Below are 21,630 nucleotides of genomic sequence, written 5' to 3' on the forward strand. Positions count from 1 at the left end.
TTTCAAGTTGCATAGCAGGGGAAACAATTCAAAGAATAGTTATGTTAATAACAATCAAATTATTCTGATAGTGAGACCAGAGATCAAATCTGAGATCTAGGGGAAATTACTTTTATAATGAGTTATGGTACAAAATCCAATTCTTAAGTCTAAGAGGAGTCCATATCTGACCATTATGTATTTATTACAAACAAAAGAATTACATTAAAAGAACATTAAGTTTGCAAAGTTAAGCATGAAAGAGTTAGGAAATGCCAGAATTAAGGTTGCCCCCACAATCATAATTCAGACCCCTTGTGCATATGCATTATGATTAAAGCTACGTTTTAGTCACAGGTATTTTTAGTAAAAGTCATGGACAGGTCACGGGCAATAAACAAAAAGTCATGGCCCAGTGACCTGTCCATGACTTTTACTAAAAGTACCTGTGACTAAACCTTACCTGCGGGGAGGGGGCGCTCCTAAAGACTGCTGCTGGGGGCGGGGCAGCGCGGGGTGATGCTTCTGTTGCGGGGGGCAGCCCGGGGCCCATTGCCACTGGAGGTAACCCAGGGCCCCCTGCTGCTGGCGGGGGGGATCGGACGGGGCCCCCTGCCACTGCTGTGGGGGACGGCCCGTGGCCCTCCCGCTGCCGCCACCAGTCCGGGCAGGGGGTGGCCCGTAGCGCTGCTGCCACTTTGGGTGAGGGTCAGCCAGGGCCTGCAGGTCTGGCCGGCGACGGCCCAGAGCCCCGCCACCGCTGCTCCTGAACCGCTGCTCCAAGGCAGTGCCAGGGACCAGCTACTTGGGGCTGCCGGAGCAGCGGCCAGTGCAGCTGACCCTGGGGCTTCCCCAGCTGCTGGGGTGGTCCTGGGGGGTCAGTGCACCAGCGCTGCAAAATTCACGGAGGTCACGGAAAGTCATGGAAGCCGTGAATGATTTGCAGCTTTAATTATGACTAGGCTTAGCAGAATTCAATTTTAATATTTTGATAACTTCAACAGATATCAAACTTTATTTTAAGTGTTTCTTATTTTTATCTATTTAAATTTTCACAGTTGCAGGAAATTAAGCTGGTTCAGACATTTATTTCATGCCATTGAGATTCAAAACGTTAAAGCTTTATGACCACTAATACACAACTTGTCAACACCATATGTCAAAATATACTAAGTAAATAACTTTGTCAAACTCCAACAATTTCTCAAGTAGCATTTTTCTTACTTTGCCTATCTTTAATTTTCTATGATCATCAATAGAAATATTTTTTCTTCAGTTTGTGTGTACAGTGAAACTGATATTTATTGACATTTACAGATACGTACAAGTCTAAGACATCCATGCCTAATTACGATACACTATTTTCTCCACATGACCCCTGTTATGTCTTAGTTCTATCTTCTATACTCATTCTGGTCCTGCAGCAGTTAACAACCAAAAACTATTTTCAGTAATCTGCTGACATCATCAGTACTTTTGCTATACACAGACATTTTGGCATTAAAAGGTGTAATAGAACTTAACGGCCTTTGTAAACCCAGCAACCCAGAAACACAGTGGGGAAACGTGCTTTACACATAGGACAAGGACCAAATCATTAAGGAAAGTACGTTTGTTTTCTAGCTTGTAAGAGGATATTTACAAATGACAGAGAGCAAAAGCAAAAGTCAGCACTATGAAAAAAATGGTGACAAAGTAATTTTAACTTCTACAACGTGGTGAACTGACAAAACAAAGGTTTCAGAGTAGCAGCCATGTTAGTCTGTATTTGCAAAAAGAAAAGGAGGACTTGTGGCACTTTAGAGACTAACAAATGTATCTGAGCATAAGCTTTTGTGAGCTTATACATTTGTTAGTCTCTAAGGTGCCACAAGTCCTCCTTTTCTTTTTTGCGAATACAGACTAACACGGCTGCTACTCTGAAACCTGTCATTATGCAAGGCACTGAATTTAGCTGTATGATGAAGTGAGCTGTAGCTCACAAAAGCTGATGTTCAAATACATTTGTTAGTCTCTAAGGTGCCACAAGTACTCCTTTTCTTTTTGACAAAACAAAGCGTATGATTCCTACAGTATCTCTACAGGACTGTTTTGTTCCTTTTAAGGTATTAGACACTATCATCTGATTCTTAGCTCACCTACACCACTGTAAACCAACTGAAATAAGTTGACTTAAACCAGCACAAAACTGGTGTAAGAATGACTTGAAATAGACCTTGCAAATTTAATCAACTTCTGCCTGTGGGGAAGAGAGGTTGTGAAGTGCGTAATGAGCCAAGTTTTCCAAAAACGGCTTCCAATTCTGAGCCTTCAAATAGTTGTTGGCACAAATTACGCCATTTAGATTTGCAAGCACAATCAGGTAGTTGGACATGTACGTGCCACGATTTCCACTCACAATTACCTAAGACTGATCTGACTTCCCTTTAAAATTAAGTTCAATGTATCTGCTAAAAAGAGGTATTTCCCATTTAGAATAAGAAGTAGACTTTGCAGATAAGGAGTTTCCACAGGACAGCAGCCAAAGATGACCTTCTTGGAAATAAAGCTTAGACCGGACGGAAATATTTTTTTTCCCACTACTAATCAATTATGGTGGAATTTTGGTTTTTCATTATCACCTTTTGTAAGGGTCATTCGACTATACAAATTAAATCTTATTTTCCAAAAATCAGTTTCTACTGCTGCTCATGTGTTTGTCCCTCATGTATATTTATACTTACTGGGTTTTCACTTGTTAGGGGCAAACTGAAAATGACTTTTTTTCTGTTTTTTTCAGAGCTAGGAAAGGATTTCACAATGTATTTGCAGACATTCAGTCGCATGTAAAGAATGATACCATTTTTGTCAGTACCCTCTTTAGCCAAGAACAACACAGCGGACCTGCATAGATACTGTTATGCAGGAGGGTGCTGGCTACCGGAAGATACATAGCTCATGCTGTTAGCTACCTTTAATCCAGGATAAATGTACAGTAAAAAGCAAATATTGTAGGCTTCTTTGTGGAGTAAGAAAGCTGAATCAATAACCATCAGCAAAGAGACCAGACCACATGCAAAGCCAATCAGAAGCAGGGATACGTGGGCAAGGGGTTCCCCAGGGGCTGATTGTAAACCCAGTAGTTGTGCGTGTCTGTGAGAAGCAGAGAGCTAGGAGAAAGCAAGTGGACAGTGAGAGAAGCATTGGTATCATGACCCTGAGACAGCTCCTTGGGGCACAGGACCAGCTGGAAAGCAGGCATGGATTTCTGTGAAAGGAAACTGCCTCCTGTTGTTTGTTCCTACTGTGTTCAGTGAAACAGGACTTTGTGTAGATTCATTGTAAATACATGGAATAGCATCAAAGGAGTACCTAACCTGGCAAGGAACTGAATATTGGCTAATTGCTTGGGCCGAGAGGCAACAGTATTAAAATGCTTCATGGAAATGGCTCTTTGCTTCTAAGATGGGCAAGTTGCTTCTTTGTCCATGACTTGAGAAGGATTGTATGGGAACACAGGACTCATTCTTTTGTCCCTCACTTCTAACGATAGCATGCAACTCTCAACAACTCCTCTTCTACAGGAAAGAAAGGAAGAAGGTTGCCAGATGAGAGGAGCTGGCGATTAGTCTGCCGATGGCAACTCATGGGAGACACACAAAGCATGGCACCAGTTAAAGGGGGGGGGCACATGACCTCCCCACGTGACTCCACCCTGCCCCGCCCCCAGCCTGGGGCCTCCACGCTCTCCCCATCCCCTCCCCATCCCACGTTACCTTGGGGGTAGCCTCTATCCACCCGCTGCACTCGGTATTGATTTCAGCAGATACAGATATCTGAATCGCAGGGCTCTCCCAGGAACCACGGCAGCTAAAGAAGCAGAATGTGGAGCCGCCGGGTGGCCCCACGCTGGCAGCTCCTCTGGCGTGGCTGTACCACCCCCAACCCTGTTCTCCATTGTGGCTGTACCATTCCCAGCCCTGCCCTCTGGCGGGGCTGTACAAACCCCAGACAGGAGACACAGCTGCATGGAAGGCCTGGGGGTGGGCCCCAGCGGCCCCACATTCTGCTCTTTTCACTGCTGTGGTTCTCTGCTGAATGTGCCCCACCCCAGGCATCTGGAGGGGGGCATGTAACCCTTCTTGCCCCTCCCAGGTGTCGCCCACCTGCCAGTGGGTCAGGGCCACACTCCTCTCTCCTGCCTTTTTGGGTCTGGAAAAGCAGCTCCCCTTTACTTGCAGCTTCTCTCTCTCAGACATGCATGACCTTGCCAGCCCCCAGGGCATTCAGCTGCAGCTCCTAGCAACAACAGGCATCACACTTTCAGTCTTCATAAAGCTGGTTCCTAGGGGATAGTGGAGTTGAGGCCTTGCCACATGCTAACAGCTGAAAATTTGCGTGTCAGCTTCCCAGGGCTCTGACACGTCCTATCCCAGACATTCATCAGCCCCTTTCCTGTTAAGAAATCAGGGTATTGGTGTAAAACACAGCTAATAACTGGTTATTTCTTTACTTTAAAAAACCCCTGATGGTAGGGGTGGTTAAACCTAGTCAATAATTTAAGGCATGACTGGGAGGTTATTTATGCTGCCCCAGGAGCAGACCAAGGACCAAACTATGGCTGAGAGAGTTACAAATGGGGCCCTAGTTCCCCCCTTGCTGCCAGTAATCCACAACCAACTCTATCTATTCCTGTGGTTTACCTCTTCGCTGGTTAGCTATGCTGGCTGGTGTGTTGAGGGGATGGGAGAGCAATCCGGACCCTGCCCACTTGTGTGGGAGGGGGAGTAGTAGCAGCTAAGCAGAGGCCAGTCTACACAACAGTATAACCTGTGATGCAGGTAGCCAGTGCAGGGGAGGAAGGAGGTGACTTAATCCCTTTAATCCCATGTGCAGGTACACAAGGTTAGCCACAGTCTTGGTATTTAGTTCAAGATCACTGAGACCCACGCTACAATGGAACTATTTTGTGCCTTGCATGCCACACAAGAACTCGTAGTGCAGATTGGAACAATAATATAACCCATGGTGTCAGTGAACTGGAGAATAATATGTCCTAACTATGGGCCTGATCCTCCAGACACTTGCCAGGTATAATGCCTACTACAATGAGTAGTCCCATTCAAACCAATAGGACTATTCATGGTAGTAAGCACCATGCTGGTAGCAAGTGTCTGCAGGAGTACACAGTAATCATGACTTATTTCCCTGTGTAAGAATCTTTTTAGAATACACTTTTGGGGAAGATGCTTTATAATTATTATAAGTGTACAATAAAGTGAGTTATAAAAACAAGTAACAGCAAAAGAAGAGAGAGACTGAACAGAAAGTGAAATGTCTCTTTGTTGCTGTCTGATTAGATGTATAAACAAGTTTCTTCAATTAAAAGTTAAGCAAAACATGTTGGAAGGCTCCTGGAGGAGCCATTATAGTACATTGTGTCTGTGTATAGCCTAGCTTTTATAGTACAGGCTTTTGATTTAATCTATAAAGTAAGTACTTTATTCTGTAAAGTGCTTTGAGACCCTTGGAAATACAAAAACAAACTCCATGCATCTAAAGAAGTGGGGTTTTTACCCATGAAAGCTTATGCCCAAATAAATTTGTAAGTCTTTAAGGTGCCACTGGATTCCTTGTTGTTTTTGTGGATACAGACTAACACGGCTACCCCTCTAATACTTGGAAACACAGTAGAACTTCAAGTTTACAAACAACAATCTTACGAAAAACCAGTGATATGAAGTATTTTTCCAAACAGGAAGAAACAAAATACAGAACAAATGTGATGTTGATGAAGAACAAGTTAACATCCCTCACGTTCTGATGCCTTCAATGCACTGGAAATCGATTTGCAGTGGTTTGAAGAACTGCAAGAAAGTGATGCACTGGAACTTATACACCATGCCTACTGTAATTGTGAGATATTCAGTTTTATGAACACCTCAGTCCCCAATTGGTTTGTAAAATAGAGGATCTGCTGTAATAAGGTGCTATATTTATATAGTGCTGAAAATATGGAAGTAATATAAATATATAACATTATTATTCATTCTTTTACAATGCCAGTATCATTCAATGCAGCTTACAGACTTGTGTGAAGACAAGTACCAAGCATTACTATTATGATAAAGCATGACGCTGCTTGGGGGAGAGTGTGTTGAACTCCCCCAAACCACCTGGCACCACAGCAAAGAGCTCCCTGTGAAGTGAAATGAAGGCAAACAGAAAACAAGACAAAAAATCAATGAAAAATGCAAAAACAAATCAAATGCATGAAACTAACATGAAGGGATTTGATTTACAACCCTAGGAGCAAAGAGAGTGAAAAAAAATCCCTTATCTCCCGCATTACCACTTACCAGGGTGTCCCAGCCTGGGCACAGCTGCCTAGAGCTATAGCACATGCCGCAGTCCCTGAGCACAAGGGGGTGAGCTGAGGACAGAATCGCTGCTCCAGCTCTGTTTGCATGAATGGCCTTTGCGTTTGGTGGGCAGGAGCAAGAGCCTTCCCCATTCATATCTGGCAGCTCCGAGTAGGGGTATTTGGGAAGGGAAAATAAAAGGTGCGCCTTTTAACTGCTTTGAAACACATGGGTGTGGAAGACATTCCTGCAAAGATACTAAGGGGGTGTGTGTGTGTGTGTGTGGTGGGGGGTGGGGTGGGGGGGACAGTTACAGATATTGTCCCTTAAAATAAGCATAGGGTCTGAGGCTCCAGGGAATGGGATTATAAGAGAGAGATACGTCCTTAGAAGCTTGGATTATATGGGGTATCAGATGTGTTATTGAAGGTTATGGGGTTATATGAAGGCAGATGCATTTTTGAGACAGAGCTGTGGTTATATAGGGGCAGATGTATTCCTGGGGTCTTGGGTTTCACGAGGGATCAGATGCATTATTGAGGGGGCCAGGGTTATATTGTGGGGTTGAGTTATATGGGGTATCAGATGCATCAAGAGGCTCGATTTATACAGAAGCAAATGCATTTTTGAGACAGATGGGATTGTATAGGGGGCAGAACCACTACTGCGCGGCTGGGGTAATATGGGGGATCCAATACTTTACTGAGGGGCTGGGGTTATCTGGGGACTCAATGCAGTACAGGGGACTGGGGTTATATGGGGGATCCCATGCAAAGTGGGGAGGGCTCAGCTGGGGGAGCCCATACAGTCCTGAGAGCTGGGGATGTCTGAAGGATCCCATGCAGCACAGAGCGGCCAGGCTGGGATGATCTGTGGGGAGTCCCATACTACACAGGAGGCTGGGGGTACAGGGTAAGGTTAAACAGGGGGGAATCCCATGCAGCACGGAGGGACCCATCCGAGGTTACACGGGGGGATCCCATGAAGCATGGAGGGACCTGGGTGGGATTACCTGGGGTGGATCCCATGGTGTACAGGGGGCTGGAGATACAGGGGGATCACATACAGCACAGAAGGGCCCAGCTGAGGTTACACCGGGGCATCCATGCAGCACAGCGAGACTCTGCCGTGGTTATCTGGGGGACACCATGCAGTATTGAGGGCTGGGGTTCTACAAGGGATCCTATGCAGCAGGAGAGGCCCCGCTGCCATGGGTGCGAGGGAAGCCCATGCAGCGGGAGGGGCCCGGCCGGGGTTACACGAGTGGGGGGGCGGGCGAGCCCACGCAGCGGGGCGGGCCCGGCCGGGGTTACACGAGTGTGGGGGGGGGGCGAGCCCACGCAGCGGGGCGGGCCCGGCCGGGGTTACACGAGTGTGGGGGGGGGGCGAGCCCACGCAGCGGGGCGGGCCCGGCCGGGGTTACACGAGTGGGGGGGGGGGCGAGCCCACGCAGCGGGCGGGGCCCGGCCGGGGTTACACGAGTGGGGGGGCGAGCCCACGCAGCGGGCGGGGCCCGGCCGGGGTTACACGAGTGGGGGGGGGCGAGCCCACGCAGCGGGCGGGGCCCGGCCGGGGTTACACGAGTGGGGGGGGGCGAGCCCACGCAGCGGGAGGGGCCCGGCCGGGGTTACACGAGTGGGGGGGAGCCCACGCAGCGGGAGGGGCCCGGCCGGCACTACGGGGAGCAGAGGCGGCGGGCGGGGGCTGGCGCAGCGCCGCCCCGTGCACGCCGAGCGCGGCTGGGCCCGGCCGGCCGGAGAAGGAGGTAGGAGGAGGTCCTAGTTCGCAGACGCGTCTCCGCCCCTCCCCGGCTCGCTCGGGCTCCGCAGTCCCCGCGCTCCGGCGGGCGTGGAGGCTGCCGCGCGGCGGCGGCTTTGGCAGCGGCGGGGCTGCCCGATCACGTCATCGCTTCCGCCCAGCTTCCTCCTGCCGTCGGCGGCGGCGCGCGCCTCGGCCATGGAGTGACTGAGGCGGGGATGGGGCTCGCGCGGGGCCGCCGGCTGCACCCGGGCGCCGCTGCTGCTGCTGCTCCTCGTGCCGCCGCCCGCTGACCGGGCCCGCCCCGAGCCCCCGCCCGCAGCCGGGCGGCCTCCCCCGCAATGTGAAGCCCGGGAAGATGCGGAGGCGCAGCCCGGCTGCCCGCGGCGGGGGATGAGCCTAGAGGTGGAGAAAATGACCGAGGAAACCCACCCAGACGAGTAAGTGACGGGAGAGAAACACCTGGGGGGGGGGCAAACTTACGGCACTTGTGCGTGGAAGGGCTGCTGGGGGGTACCCCGGGCCAAGCCAGCGGGGGCGGTGCATGCCTGCTGTGCCCTGCAGCCATGCCCAGCCTGTGCGCCCCCCCCCGCCCCCCTTTGCTGGTTGCAGGGCCCCTGCTGGGTGCGCTGGGTGCACGGTGCGTGTCTCTGCAGCCTTTGTTGCTGGCGGGGAGGGGGCAGGAAGGTCCCGCGGCCGGGGAGGCCCAGTGTGTTGTCTGTGCCTGGGCCATATGAACGGTCCTACTAACCCTGCCCCCCCCCCCCCCGCTCCCGGCTCTCCCAGCCTGGTTCTTGGAAGCCCCCGGCCCGTGCCTCCAGCCTGGGCAGTCCCCTCCCCCGGGGTGTGCGCGCTGCAGCCCTCACATCCGCCATTTCTTTTTTCTTGAATCGCCCTCATTTGCATACCACATTTTCATTCATAAAAAAAAAAAAAAAAAAAAAAGCCCCGTCCAGACAGGCGAGGGCCTGGCGCGGCGTGCGGGGCTGGCCGCTGGCGGAGCGGCCCCGCGGGGCTGCCGCGGAGACCCAGCAGCGGCTTGGGCCTGGGGCGGCGGCGGTCCCGTGCGAACGGGGCGGTCCGGGGCGCCCGGCGGAGCGTGCCTGGCCTGCCGGCGGGCCCTGCAACAGCCCCGCGGAGCCTGCCCTGGGGCTGGGCTCGGCCTCCCCCGCCGGGCTCGGCCTCCCCCGCCGGGCAGGGTGCACGGCTGGAGGCGGGCAGGGGCAGAGCTCGCCTCTCCCTGCCCCGTGGGCCGGCTCAGCCAGTGGCGCGGCGGCGGCGGCGGCGGCTGTTTGTGAATAGGACGGTTCCCGTTATTGTCACATGATCCTGGCATTCACAAATCCGGTAACCTTCAGCCTGTCCCATTCACTCGCTCCGGCTGCCTGGTGCGCGGCTGCTGCCCGCAGGGCCTGGCGGGGAGCGGCTTTGCCTGGCTAGGAAACTCTCCCTCTACAGAAAAAACAACACTCGTGGGCCCCAAACCACCTCCTCCTCCATGCGCTCCGCTGAAGGGGAAGTGACTCAGTTTTGCAGCATAGGCGAGGTGCGGTCGATGTCGAAGGTGTAATCTCGCAGGCGTGGGGAGCATATTGTTACTGTTGCCCCTAATTTGGGTGGCCATCAACGCGTTTGGAAGAGCGGTTCCTGCCTCTTCGTTTGCGTGAAGATTGGTGCAGGAATGCGGTATCCACACTTGACTAGGGGATTCCACTGCAAATAATGAACCTTGCCCATCATATGCAAGGAATGGTAGTAGACCTAAATAAAAGGTTAAATGTCAAACCATCAAATAACATTGGACTCTGCTTAAAAGTAATTGGTGTGGGGAAATGCCTATTAAAAGTGCACTACCCTCTGCTTTCCACAGCTTACAATCTTTGTATGCATATTTAGTAATGAGTTCTTCAGACCCATGCCCTCACATTTTGTCCAGAAATCTTGATTTGACATGGTTGAAGAAAAAAGGAATTGTAGTATAATTTATTCAACTGTTCCATTGTGGCAATTATAATAATGGCTCGGATTCTGCAGTCACTTACATGCATGTTTAAATTTACATAAAGCACATGTTCTTTAGTGTTTGCAGGATCAAGTTAAGTCTTAGGTATGTAACCTTCCTGCAGTGCAATATGGCAGTAGTCATCAATAAAATGAACAAGATATTTAATTTAATATACAACTCAGACTGTTAGCATGACATTTCTATTTCAATAGCAACAGAGTAGAAAGAGCTGAACTCCTCCAATATTGTAATGCTTTTTTCTTGTTCTCCAGTTAAACCTGTCAGTGTTAACAGTATTTGCAAATAAATAGATTAATACTTCTACAAGATTGTTTTGTGGGTAAATGCTGGGAATGCCATGTTTGCATTTATTTCATAATTATTGAGAAGACTGGTCTCAAAAATAAATTAACAAAGATGTTACTGCAATATTACAGAAACCTATTTAAGAGATGTACTCACCAAAACATTGTTCCTGGCTATCTTTTTCTGGGTTTGTCAGACAGAAAAGTGAGTCTCAGCATATAAAATGGATATATGCTCCAGTATTTGGCATTAGCCCCATACTTAAAATACCCAGCTGCTCACAGGTACTTTAAAACATTGTAAAAAATGTACAGCTTTATTCCTGTTTACAATAAAAATGGTAGTTCAGTGGAGTGTCAAATGTTATCACTATAACTAAAAACCGAACCAACACTAAATCAGGTTGAGGCAGAAAGAGTGGTGAAGGAAATGGCTTTTAACTTCAACCCAGGTGTTAAGAGGGATTATATTTTTCACATTTCTCAATGGAGAAGCTGTAAACTATATGCATAGCTTCTGAAATTGTGATCGGCTAGATTAATAATAAATTATTTTGAAGTCTAGCAGACTATGGCAATTCTTCCACGTAAGAGTCCAGTTTATCGTATGCATTTTTTCCAGTAATTAAGTTAGGTTTAAAACAAACAAACTCTAAGGTGGGTTTTTTAGTAGTATTACAAAAAATGGTTGCCACGCTTTCCAGCCTATTAGGCCACGTCTAAGCACAGTTAGTCTGTAGTGGAGAAATTAACTTTCTGGTTTACAGTGGATTAAGGTGGTTAGTGGTTATGTATTTATGCTCTTTTATCTAATTAAACAATATTGTACTTTTTATGGTATTAGAAGACAGAGTATTCTAAGTGCATTTGGGGGTTGGTGCCAGGATGGATGTTGATTTAAAACAGCATATTACAAAATTGAGAGAATTCTGTTCAGAAATCTGATGCTTTGTTTTTCAGTGGTTCATTTTGATTTGTTTTAGAATCATTTTCCCCTTTAACTGTCCCACTGTTTAGACTTACATTTCGGTCACGCTTTTAAAAAGGAAACTAACTCATGACTATTTTATTTTGACAGGGTTTTTTTGCCAGGGGGCGGGAAGCAATGCCACACTAGTTTGCCCTGGGATCGTCACAGTTTAACCAAGCAAAGCTGTCCCTGGCCATTACTTAAATGTGTGATGTACAAGAAAATCTCATGGGCGAGTGGAAGTGGTGCTGGAGCCTCAGTGGGCAGCGCTCTTTAGTCTGAGTTACTGTTGAACCAGTTTCCCCGTGTAGTGCTAATTGTCATCATGGCTATTGGAGGTGCTGCCTTTCAGGTCAAATGTAAAACAAAGGTCCTGACCACTTGTGGTCGTTAAACATCCTGAGCAAGTATTTGCGAGAGTATTCTTGTTTGTTCTGGTGAAACATGGCTTGATGCAGTACAACTCAGGCAGTTTACATTATGACTTGCCTCAATATTCTCTGTAATTTCCTTTATAAGTAATTCTTCACCTCCTGTCCTAAACTGATGGATAGTGTTGCTGAAGTAGTGACTTGTACGTTGTTTTTCACTTCAGGATAAAGAAGTAAGGACCAATACTCTGATCAATTTCCTTAAGCTCGCCGAACAGTGGTAATAAGCTCTTCTATTTGCCCTTGATATCTGGCTCTGATTTGCTTAGTTATTCTAGTTTCACTGAGTACACTACGAGCAAATGTAACTAGATTACAAAAATGGCCACTGTTGAGATGAATTCTAAAACAACCTTTTTCAAGGTAATTTTTTGTTTTGTTTTTGTTTTAGTGTATTGAGCTGAGCAAACTTTGGAACAACTCTGTAACCATTTGTAAATCCAAACTGAGTGTTTGAAACATTAAGATCAATATTTGAAGGTGCATTTGTCATTGCACAGAATGCCTCTTTCTGCTTCTAGAGCTTTATTTCTGTCCCCATTCCTTTCCCCATCTGCATATCACCACAGTACTTCTAATTCATGTTGGTGTTAATGGGCTTGCGAATATTTAATAAAACTTAAACCTAATTAAGATGTAGTGTTGAGTGAGTTGAAGCTAGGAGATATATAAAAAAAAAATGTTAAATTCCATGTTCCTCTGGGCCATTCCACTACAATTGTCTTTAGAATTGAAGACTATAGGTTAGTTGATTCTGTGTTCTGTACAGATGTTAATTTATTTTCAAGAAATGGGCAGGTAGTATGTAACTCAAATCCTAAATGCACATTGCTGGTGTTGTGTTTACAGGTTTCACTGGGAAGAATATAAGATTCCATCAGAATTTGCATGTACAAAAAGATTCAGTTATATTTAATGCTACTTTCATTGAGCATAATGCATACCCCCAGTTCCAGAAGAAGTCACAGGAAGTAATTAAATGGAAAAGGTCAGAAAATGAGATTTGTTTGTGTGTAGTGTTGTTTGTTGTACTGTGTCAAGATAATTAAGTTAGTCTCGGGGCTTGTCTATATGGGGACACTCAGGAAAGTTAAGACAAATTAACTTAAAATGTGAAGATATAGCACATTAAACCCTTGTGTCATAAATATAAAGAGAAGGGTAACCACCTTTCCGTATACAGTGCTATAAAATCCCTCCTGGCCAGCATCCTGTTACCTGTAAAGGGTTAAGGAGCTCAGCTAACCTGGCTGGCACCTGACCCAAAGGACCAATAAGGGGACAAGATACTTTCAAATCTTTGGGGGGGGAGGCTTTTGTTTGTGCTCTTTGTTTAGGTGGTTGTTCTCTCTTGGGACTGAGAGAGGCCAGACAGAAATCCATCTTCTCCAACCCATCCTAATCCAAGTCTCCAGTATAGGTAAGCCAAGCAAGGCGGATTAGTTTATCTTTTGTTTTATGTGAATTTTCCCTGTGTTAAGAGGGAGGTTTATTCCTGTTTTCTGTAACTTTAAGGTTTTGCCCAGAGGGCGATCCTCTGTGTTTTGAATCTGAATACCCTGTAAAGTATTTTCCATCCGGATTTTACAGAAATGATTTTTACCTTTCTTTTTTTTAATAAAATCCTTCTTTTAAGAACCTGACTGATTTTTCCATTGTTCCAAGATCCAGGGGTTTGGGTCTTTGATGATTTTGTAACCAATTAGTTAGGATATTATTCTCAAGCCTCCCCAGGAAAGGGGGTGAGTAGGGCTTGCAGGGATATTTTGGTGGGGGAAGAAGTCTCCAAGTGGTCCTTTCCCTGTTCTTTGTTTAAAACGCTTGGTGGTGGCAGCATACTGTTCAAGGACAAGGTAAAGTTTGTACTTTGGGGAAGTTTTTAACCTAAGCTGGTAAGAATAAGCTTAGGGTGTCTTTCATGCGGGTTCCCACATCTGTACCCTAGAGTTCAGAGTGGGGAAGGAACCTTGACACCTTGTGTGGATGCTCTCCTTCAGAAATAAACTGGCCTTAGCTCCTCCACCAGGCACCTGTAGCTTATTCATGGCATTAAGTTGGCTGGGGAGCAAATAGTTTGTGACTCTGATTAGAAGTGTCAAAGTTGCTTTATGGAAGTCTGTAGCAATTGTGCCATGGTGCGCTGACCTTGCAGAAACTTGGTCCTAGAAACAGTAGACACATCCCAAACTTTGCAAATATGACTAGCAATCCTCTTGAAATGTTTCAAATAACAGTTTAAAGTGGAATATTAACTTTGCATTGGCATGTTTTGCAGCTGGTTTTATTGTCAGGGCATGGCTACACTTGCAAATGTAGAATGCTTTGAGTTAAACCAGCCTTCAGAGTGCACAGCAGGGAAAGCGCTGCTGTCTGTCCACACTGACAGCTTCAAGTGCACTGGCGTGGCCACATTTGCAACACTTGCAGCGGCATTGGGAGCGGCGCATTATGGGCAGCTATCCCAGCATGCAAGTGACTGCAGTGTGCTTTTCAAATGGGGCGGGGGTGGAGTGTGACAGGGAGTGTGTTGTGTGTATGTGGGGGAAGAGAGAGTGGGTTTTTGGGGGGCTGAGAGCATGTCAGCATGCTGTCTTGTAAGTTCAGACAGCAGCAGACCTCCCTCTTCTCCCCCCCACCCCGGTGTGCCTCTCACACACACAGAGCATTCCACACTAATGGTTTGCTTTGTCTCAGAGCAGAAGAACAGCCAGCTGTCAGAAACGGAGCTTTCAAAGGGCATATCAGCATTCCTGGAGCAATTCAAAAACAACGATAAGAGTGGCCACTTGACTTAAGGGGACTATGGGACGTTTCCAGAAGCTGATCAGAGCGCAGTAAAGCAACACCTCGTTCACACTGGTGCCGCGGCGCTCCAGCGGGGGCGCAGCAAACGTTATTCCACTTGCTGAGGTGGAGAACCAGCAGCGCTGTAGCCGCAGAGTCAGAGCGCTCTGTGTGCCTTGCCAGCGTGGACGGGTAGTGAGCTAGTGCGCCCGGGGCTCCTTTACTGCGCTGTAACTCGCAAGTGTAGCCAAGCCCTTAGATACGATCCAAAACCCACCCACCACTGAAAATAAGAGCAATAAATCATCACTGTGCTTACTGTGAATACTGAACATAGTGAAGCGTTAAGGTTGCCCTTTAGAATTAGACTTGTCTCATTTTCATAGTAACTTTGTCTATTGCACATTACTGACTGCTTTCTCCTAGATGTAATAAACAACTGATTGCTTTTTTTTTTTTTTTTTTGGTCATGAGTACAAGCTGTGCAGGAAGACACTGGCCATACTGTGTGTCGTGACATCATTGCTTGCGCTTGGGACAGGAAATGCAGGCTTGCCAAAATGTAACCATTCACTCTGTGGCCTAAAAATGTAATATGATTATTTCTGAGGTTTATACATTACTTTAAAAAATACTACAAGTAACTAGCTAATGGATTCAGTTACATTGAGAACTAACTGTTTTCAAGGGACGTTCTTAATGAGCTGTGATAATTGAATCTAGCACCTTCTACTTCCTTATCCCAGGCCAGGGCTTTAAAGGGACTCCTAGGTTTGTTTATTTATGTATTTATGCTACATCCTGAATGGTTTATGGGGAGGATATGTGGCACATGGTCAAGTGAGAAAGCAAGAGGAAGAGAAGTCAAGACAACAGGGGAGGAACAGAGCTGGTAGAAGTGCACCGTATTTCTCACCAGAGGTAGCACTTGACTCTGAATTACAGACAAGGTCAGCTTACAGAACAGCAAGTTCAGGTATTGGGAAGCTGAAGTGATAAGGGAGAATCAAATAATTTGACTTCAGTTAGACAAAAAAGTCCATAGTCTGTACATCCTTTTAAACTTTTTTGTTGTTTCTGGGCAGGTGTGGTTCTCAGGTTGACAGCCCTGGACCTAGAGGTTGTTTGCTACTTATAAACCAGTTGCAGCCCAGGCAGTGGCAATGGACCGCCCTGCAATGTGCCCCATTCCTGACCTGGCAAAACAGCCACTTAGGGCTGAAAGGTTTATTTCCTCTGTGGGTTTATTAAATCCTAACGTTGCAAACAAGAGTCTCCAATGTAGTGGAATGTTTTTAATGTAGCTCTCTGAGAGCTGGATTTAAATTATAACTTTGTGTGTTAGGCCAGCAAACCACCATTGGATGGCACTCACTTGTAGTCACTCAGACTGAGCCATATTAGAACCAGTGGCATTGAGACAAAAGGCAACTGAATGCCACTATAAATCCCTTGAGCCATCCAATTATTCTGCTTCCCAACACTCACTGTCAGGTTTATTAAATGAACTCTACTCATCATCTCGCACTGTGCTGGAGGAGAGGAAATTATCCTCCAGTTGGGTAAAACCTGGGAGAGGAGTCGTCAGGCAGTTGAATACCTTTTATATCTTCAGAGGGACTGTTGCCATTTAGAACAAATCCAAAGCAAATGGTATAAAACAGGGACTCAAGCCTGTCTTATTCTGGGTGCACTCAACTTCCACTGAAGTCAAGGGATTAAGAAGACTTGTAGCCTTGCAAGGCTGCACCCTATATATCCTTGTATCTTGGGACCAGATTCTGCTCAAGAAGATATGTGCAGCTCCTGCTGACTTCAGCGGATTGGGCATGTTTGTTAAAAGGCAGAATAATGCCTTCCTATGAGAAACTGAAATTTACATGAATACAAGTTTATGTTATGGGTACACACAGAGCTACATAATCAGAAACTGCAGGTGGAGTCTTTGTTACGTAACCTATTTGCTGAACAAACTAGTGAGTCTGTGTATTTAAACTGCCATGGTAGTGTAGACAGCAAGAAATGATGGTATGTAAGCTCTGATGTGAGGGTATATGTTTCATTTAGTAGAATCTATGAAATGATGAGTGAATTTCTAGCCTACCTGGCGTTGCATCTTGTGCACAGAGAGCCAGAAACACAATACTTAGGCTAGTTATCCATTTAGTTGAGGTGAATGGATGGCTAATTCTCTTGGTTTTCTCTGCAAGTCTTTCATCGCTGGACTGCTATTAAATATTTAGGATTGAAATGTAGCAAATAGGAGTATAAGGAGAATCCTTGCACTTTTATTTCCTTTGCCAAATAGACTGAAATGGACTGAAAATGGAATCACCAACAAATGTACACTATGCACAACAGGAACTGAAGAGGGGGTATTGTAACTTTTCCCCAGTCATAAGGCCTAGGGAAAAGAAGAGGAGCAGCTCCCAGCTGCAGAACCAGCCACTAGAAATGAAGGCCCTCCTCACTCCAAGTGAGAGCAAAGGATACAGGGGCATCTTCCAAACTCTTAGTCTGTGAAGTCAGCTCCTTACTTGATTTTGGGACACTTCTCCCCCTCCCCCCCCCAATTGTTTTTCCTCAGACTCCTCCTGCTTTTCTTCCTTGATACCTCTGCTTTCTGCCTTATCCCTTCTTCCATACACTCTTCCTTCTTTCTTCTCCCTTCTTCTTCCTCTTCCTTTTGCCTTTGCATTTGTTTGGTCTTACTAATTCTCACCCCCAACCCCATTTAAAAAGAAACACAGTAAGGGCTTGTTTACATGGGGAAATTGACCAGCATGGCTATACTGCAAGACTTATAAGAGTTCTGCTCTATCTATACTGGTTTAACTCCCTGTGTGGACACTGTATTCTGAAATGAAAGTGACTTTATTCCAGAATAATTCTTCCACTATAGCTGCGCTGGAGGATTTCCCTATGTAGAAAGCCGTAACGTTTGTGCCAGATATCACTTGGATAATTTATGTTCTGCATCCCTTTTCTTTATGAGGGACTCCCACTGAAGTCAGAGTCTTGTGCAAAAGCTGATGGCAGCTTTTAAACATCAGTAAGTACGATGTGAAAGTGAAGGTCCCCATCCTGCAAGCTGCTTTGTACAGACAGACCCCTGCACTTTTTTGGAGCCCTATTGCTGGATCAGGGCCTAAATTTGTAAGAGAATTCTGCTTTGCACTTGAATGCATGTGAAGACTTGGAAACATTTAGATTTTAATAGTAGTATTGTTCAGAATAAAAAAATATGCTTAGAGTTTCAAATTAGTCTAAATTCTATTAGAAAACACCCCGGACTCTGTTTTTTGTCATATATTGAAATGCGTAGCATCGCTTTAATAAACTATTAGTAGCTGAGCAAGATTAGTTTCCTGTTCAGTAATTTTATAATATTGAATAATTTAACTGCCAATGTACTTATTTAAACAGGTATGTGTAGTAGTTACTGTTGTGGGGAAAATATTGTTTTCATTTTTATTAAAATTTCTTTAAATTGTATTCATGAAGTCTGATGATGGCACTGAAGAGTCTCAAACGCTAGAGGAAATCTCTTTTCGTTCTTCCCCAAACAGCTGACCAAGTGCCCTCTGTCTGTGGCCTACAACACCAGTCTGGTTCCTCCCTTGCCTTCAGCATTTGTAATTGTACTAAACTGTGGCTTTATTATCTGGATTAATGCACATTGAGGATTAGATTGATACCATTAACACCACTTCACTTGTGACCTAAAGGTTATTTTAAACTAGAGTCTCCAGATGAGACTATAGTTCACTGACTCATATGGTATCTTTTTCTTTTGTCCTTATGCAGTGGAAAAAGCAGTTCTAAAAAGATCACCCAAACTCAAAAAGGCCACCCGTTCTCCCTTCTGCTAGGGATTCCTCTTGTATGTATTTATTTTTTTTCTTTTAAACACCACTCAGAAACAGGCAGAGTGGTCTGCATTGTGAAAAATCAGTAATGAATTGTTTCTTGCAGCTGAAGTGCTGCCAAACAGCATCTATAGAGTGGTCCCTACTGGGTGACACCAAATGTTCTCTATGAGCGGTGTTTTAATGCCCTATCACATTGCTTCCATAGCTGACTATATCACGTGCTATGTTCAGTGAAAGCCAGGAAGGTAATTCACCCATGTTTTCAGTATATTTTTTTCCATTAACATGTCTTAACAATTTGGTGCTCCTGCATTTTAACACGTGGAAAGTAATCTACCTGTTTATGTGGTTTGTGAGCAGAAAGGTATGCCCCAAAGCTGCTATAAGGTTACTAATACTTCAAGTTACAACATATAAAGAGGAGTGTGTTTTGCCTCAAGTTGAGACAAAAGTGAGTTAAGGTTGTGACTCTGTTGGCTAATGCTCCGATATTAGGTTGCAGCAGGGGCAGGCCTCAGTGTATTTCCTCTTGCACATCCTCTTCTCCTTTGGCAACAGGACTTCTTCCTAGTGACTTTAGAGTGGGAATTGGCAGCCCACAACACTGGAACTAAAGCTGATAACTCTCATAATCTTTAAAACTGCTTTTCAAAGCACCAGCTAGACATTTGTCCTATATTGTTAGCCAAGTAGTGCAGTGGAAGGATGCTAGGAGGCATCCATAGGGTTAATGAGAGCATAAATTCAAACATTCCTGCATGGCTTCTACATGGGCTGTTGCAAGCTATTTACAAATAGGCTGACTTTTAAATGCTTGTATGAGGGTAAATAGACCATCTTGTCCTTTGAGCCCTAGAAGTTTATGAAATCATTTATTTAATTTTAAGGACTCTGTTAAATGTATAGAACTTTAAATGTTCAAAGTTTGGTACCGTATTTCTAAGATTAACTTCATTGCCACAGCAGGCTTGCTCTTGTATTACCAACTCTGTCTCTTAGGTAGGAAGCTAAGACAGAGGCTAAGTGACTCTCCCAAGGCCACCCAGTGAGTCAGTGGTAGTAGTTTGATTCAGACCGTAGTAGTTTGACGCTTAATATTTTAGTGGTGCATGCTGGTGCTTTTATACTTAACAATTTGTAGTGAAAACTTTATATTTCAGGATTCATAACTATGCCATCATAATTCACCCCTGACTAAAACTTGGCACAACAGGGTAGCAGGCTAGTTGTATTCTTTCACCTGTCCTCCCCTTTTTTACATGCTATTAAAATGAGACTATTTATTTTATCGGTGGCCGGAGGGAGGCAGGAGGAAAGGTAATAAATTATGTTGGCATTTGTCCTTTTTGTAAGGAATACTTTTGATACTCTTTTGTATTCATATGACTTAAATCAACTTGGTTTTAAAATGAAAGTTGTCAAATAATTAGTCCAAATAAAATCAATTAAATTTAGAAATAAGAGATACTGTCAGTCAAATTAGTTCAAACTTTAAATTTTGTAAAAAGTAAGCTTTTATAAAGTGGCGATTAGTAAAGCTTCCAGGGACATAAATCCTATAGAAACAGTTATTTTAAAGAAATAAACTTTTCCCCATCATGTTTTCAAACCAGAGATTGTGGCATTGTGCATGAGAACCAGAAAGTAAAATTGATTAGAAACTGACTTCACAAAAGTGATGAAGACAAATCTATTTTCATTGTCCCAACTGACTGAAATGCAGAAAGTAAGCTAATAGGAGACAAGACAAAAATAACAGAGACTTTTAAAATGCTTACAATTTTAATAATGGAAAGTGGTGGTGGTTGTAAGGAAATTTTGTAAATCATGATTCTTATTTTCCTTGAAGACGTATATGTAAATAAAGAAAGATAGCTCCAACTAACACTTAATGCATATGAGTGACTTTACTTAAACAAGTAGTTCCATATCTCAGCAGAACTACTTAGTTATCTGCAGGATAGGACTCTGTATTACTGAGACCTGCAATATTGTATGTATGTAGCATCTTTCTGAGTGGAGTCTGATATACACACTGAGGACCAAATGCTGCAGGAGGTCATAGAAAGATTCTCATTGTAAGCACTATGTCTACTAGTGAGGGTTTTGCAAGACTGGTTTCTTTTTAACATTCTTCCATGTACTTACATAAACTATAATAGCTCTAAAGATCTTATCACATAGGTGAGGTGCCTTTTAAAAATACTTCCTAAAAACAAATTACACAGTAGACCTCAACAGCTACTTCTGAGCCATTAGTCAAGTTAGTTCATGTTTCTACAAGTTCTTCCTGTATTTATATAATTTGCATCAGTTTAAATGTAATAAGTCATAAAGTTTCTGGGGATCATCACTCTAGTTATTCTAGATGGATTGCTTTTTCAAAAAGAGGATTTAAAAACATAAAGATAATTAAGTGAGACACAAATCGACAAAAGCAAAAAATAGAAGGGTGAGACTCTATCCTTGTGTCTGTTTTGCAATCCTTTTCACACAAGAAGCTGTCTTTTGTACCCCTCTTGCAGAGTGTCGGAGCCTGGGCTCCAGCCCGAGCCAAAATTTCTATGCTGCTATTTTTGGCCCTACAAGTCTAAGTCAGCTGACCCGGGCTCTGAGAGTTGGTGCCACATGTTTTTATTGCAGTGTAGACATGCGCTTAGTGTATGTGCGCCAGGGGATCAAATAAAAGTTGCCTGACATTTCCAGACTTTTGAGTGGTTGGTTACGAATAACCTTAACCTTTTAAAATAGCTTTTTGCTATTCAATAATGTATACAACTAATGACTGGAAGGGGGAACAGTCTCCATTAATGGGCCAGGTTCCAGTGGGGCTCTTGATAGTTGTGGCATCACTTGGAGCTGGAGCCAGTGAAACATAACTTCGGAGCATCTGTAAAAGAAATCGGTGTGCCTGGGATTTTCAGAGGTGTCTAGGGAGTTAAGTTAGCCAAGGGCCTAACTCCCTGAGGTGCCTCTGAAAATTCCAACCTGTATGCCTCGACCTTATTGGTAATGACCAGACTTAAATTTTGTTGCAGATCACCTTTGGTAAATGCCTAAAAACAAAATTCCAATGTACCTGCCCCTCCAAAATTGCCTGATAAAAGTACATACTGGAAAAGAAGTACACCTTTTATATATCAAACTGAAATGTTCATAAAGAAGCAGACCTGTCAAATACATTG

The 21,630-nt window shown here is 44.9% G+C and overlaps 1 protein-coding gene across 2 annotated transcripts in view; it reads left to right on the forward strand.

Moving 5' to 3' along the window:
• Positions 1-8,082: 8,082 nt before the first annotated feature.
• SPRED2 (sprouty related EVH1 domain containing 2) overlaps positions 8,083-21,630 on the forward strand; it is an 80,966-nt gene continuing 67,418 nt past the window's right edge. For both annotated transcript variants that reach the window (XM_073339468.2, XM_073339469.2), the window contains exon 1: positions 8,083-8,518. In XM_073339468.2, the coding sequence (XP_073195569.1) occupies positions 8,472-8,518 (47 nt within the window). In that variant the 5' untranslated portion in view covers positions 8,083-8,471. The remainder of the gene's footprint in view (positions 8,519-21,630) is intronic.

Source organism: Lepidochelys kempii, chromosome 3, assembly GCF_965140285.1.
Source record: "Lepidochelys kempii isolate rLepKem1 chromosome 3, rLepKem1.hap1, whole genome shotgun sequence".
Taxonomy (NCBI): domain Eukaryota; kingdom Metazoa; phylum Chordata; order Testudines; family Cheloniidae; genus Lepidochelys; species Lepidochelys kempii.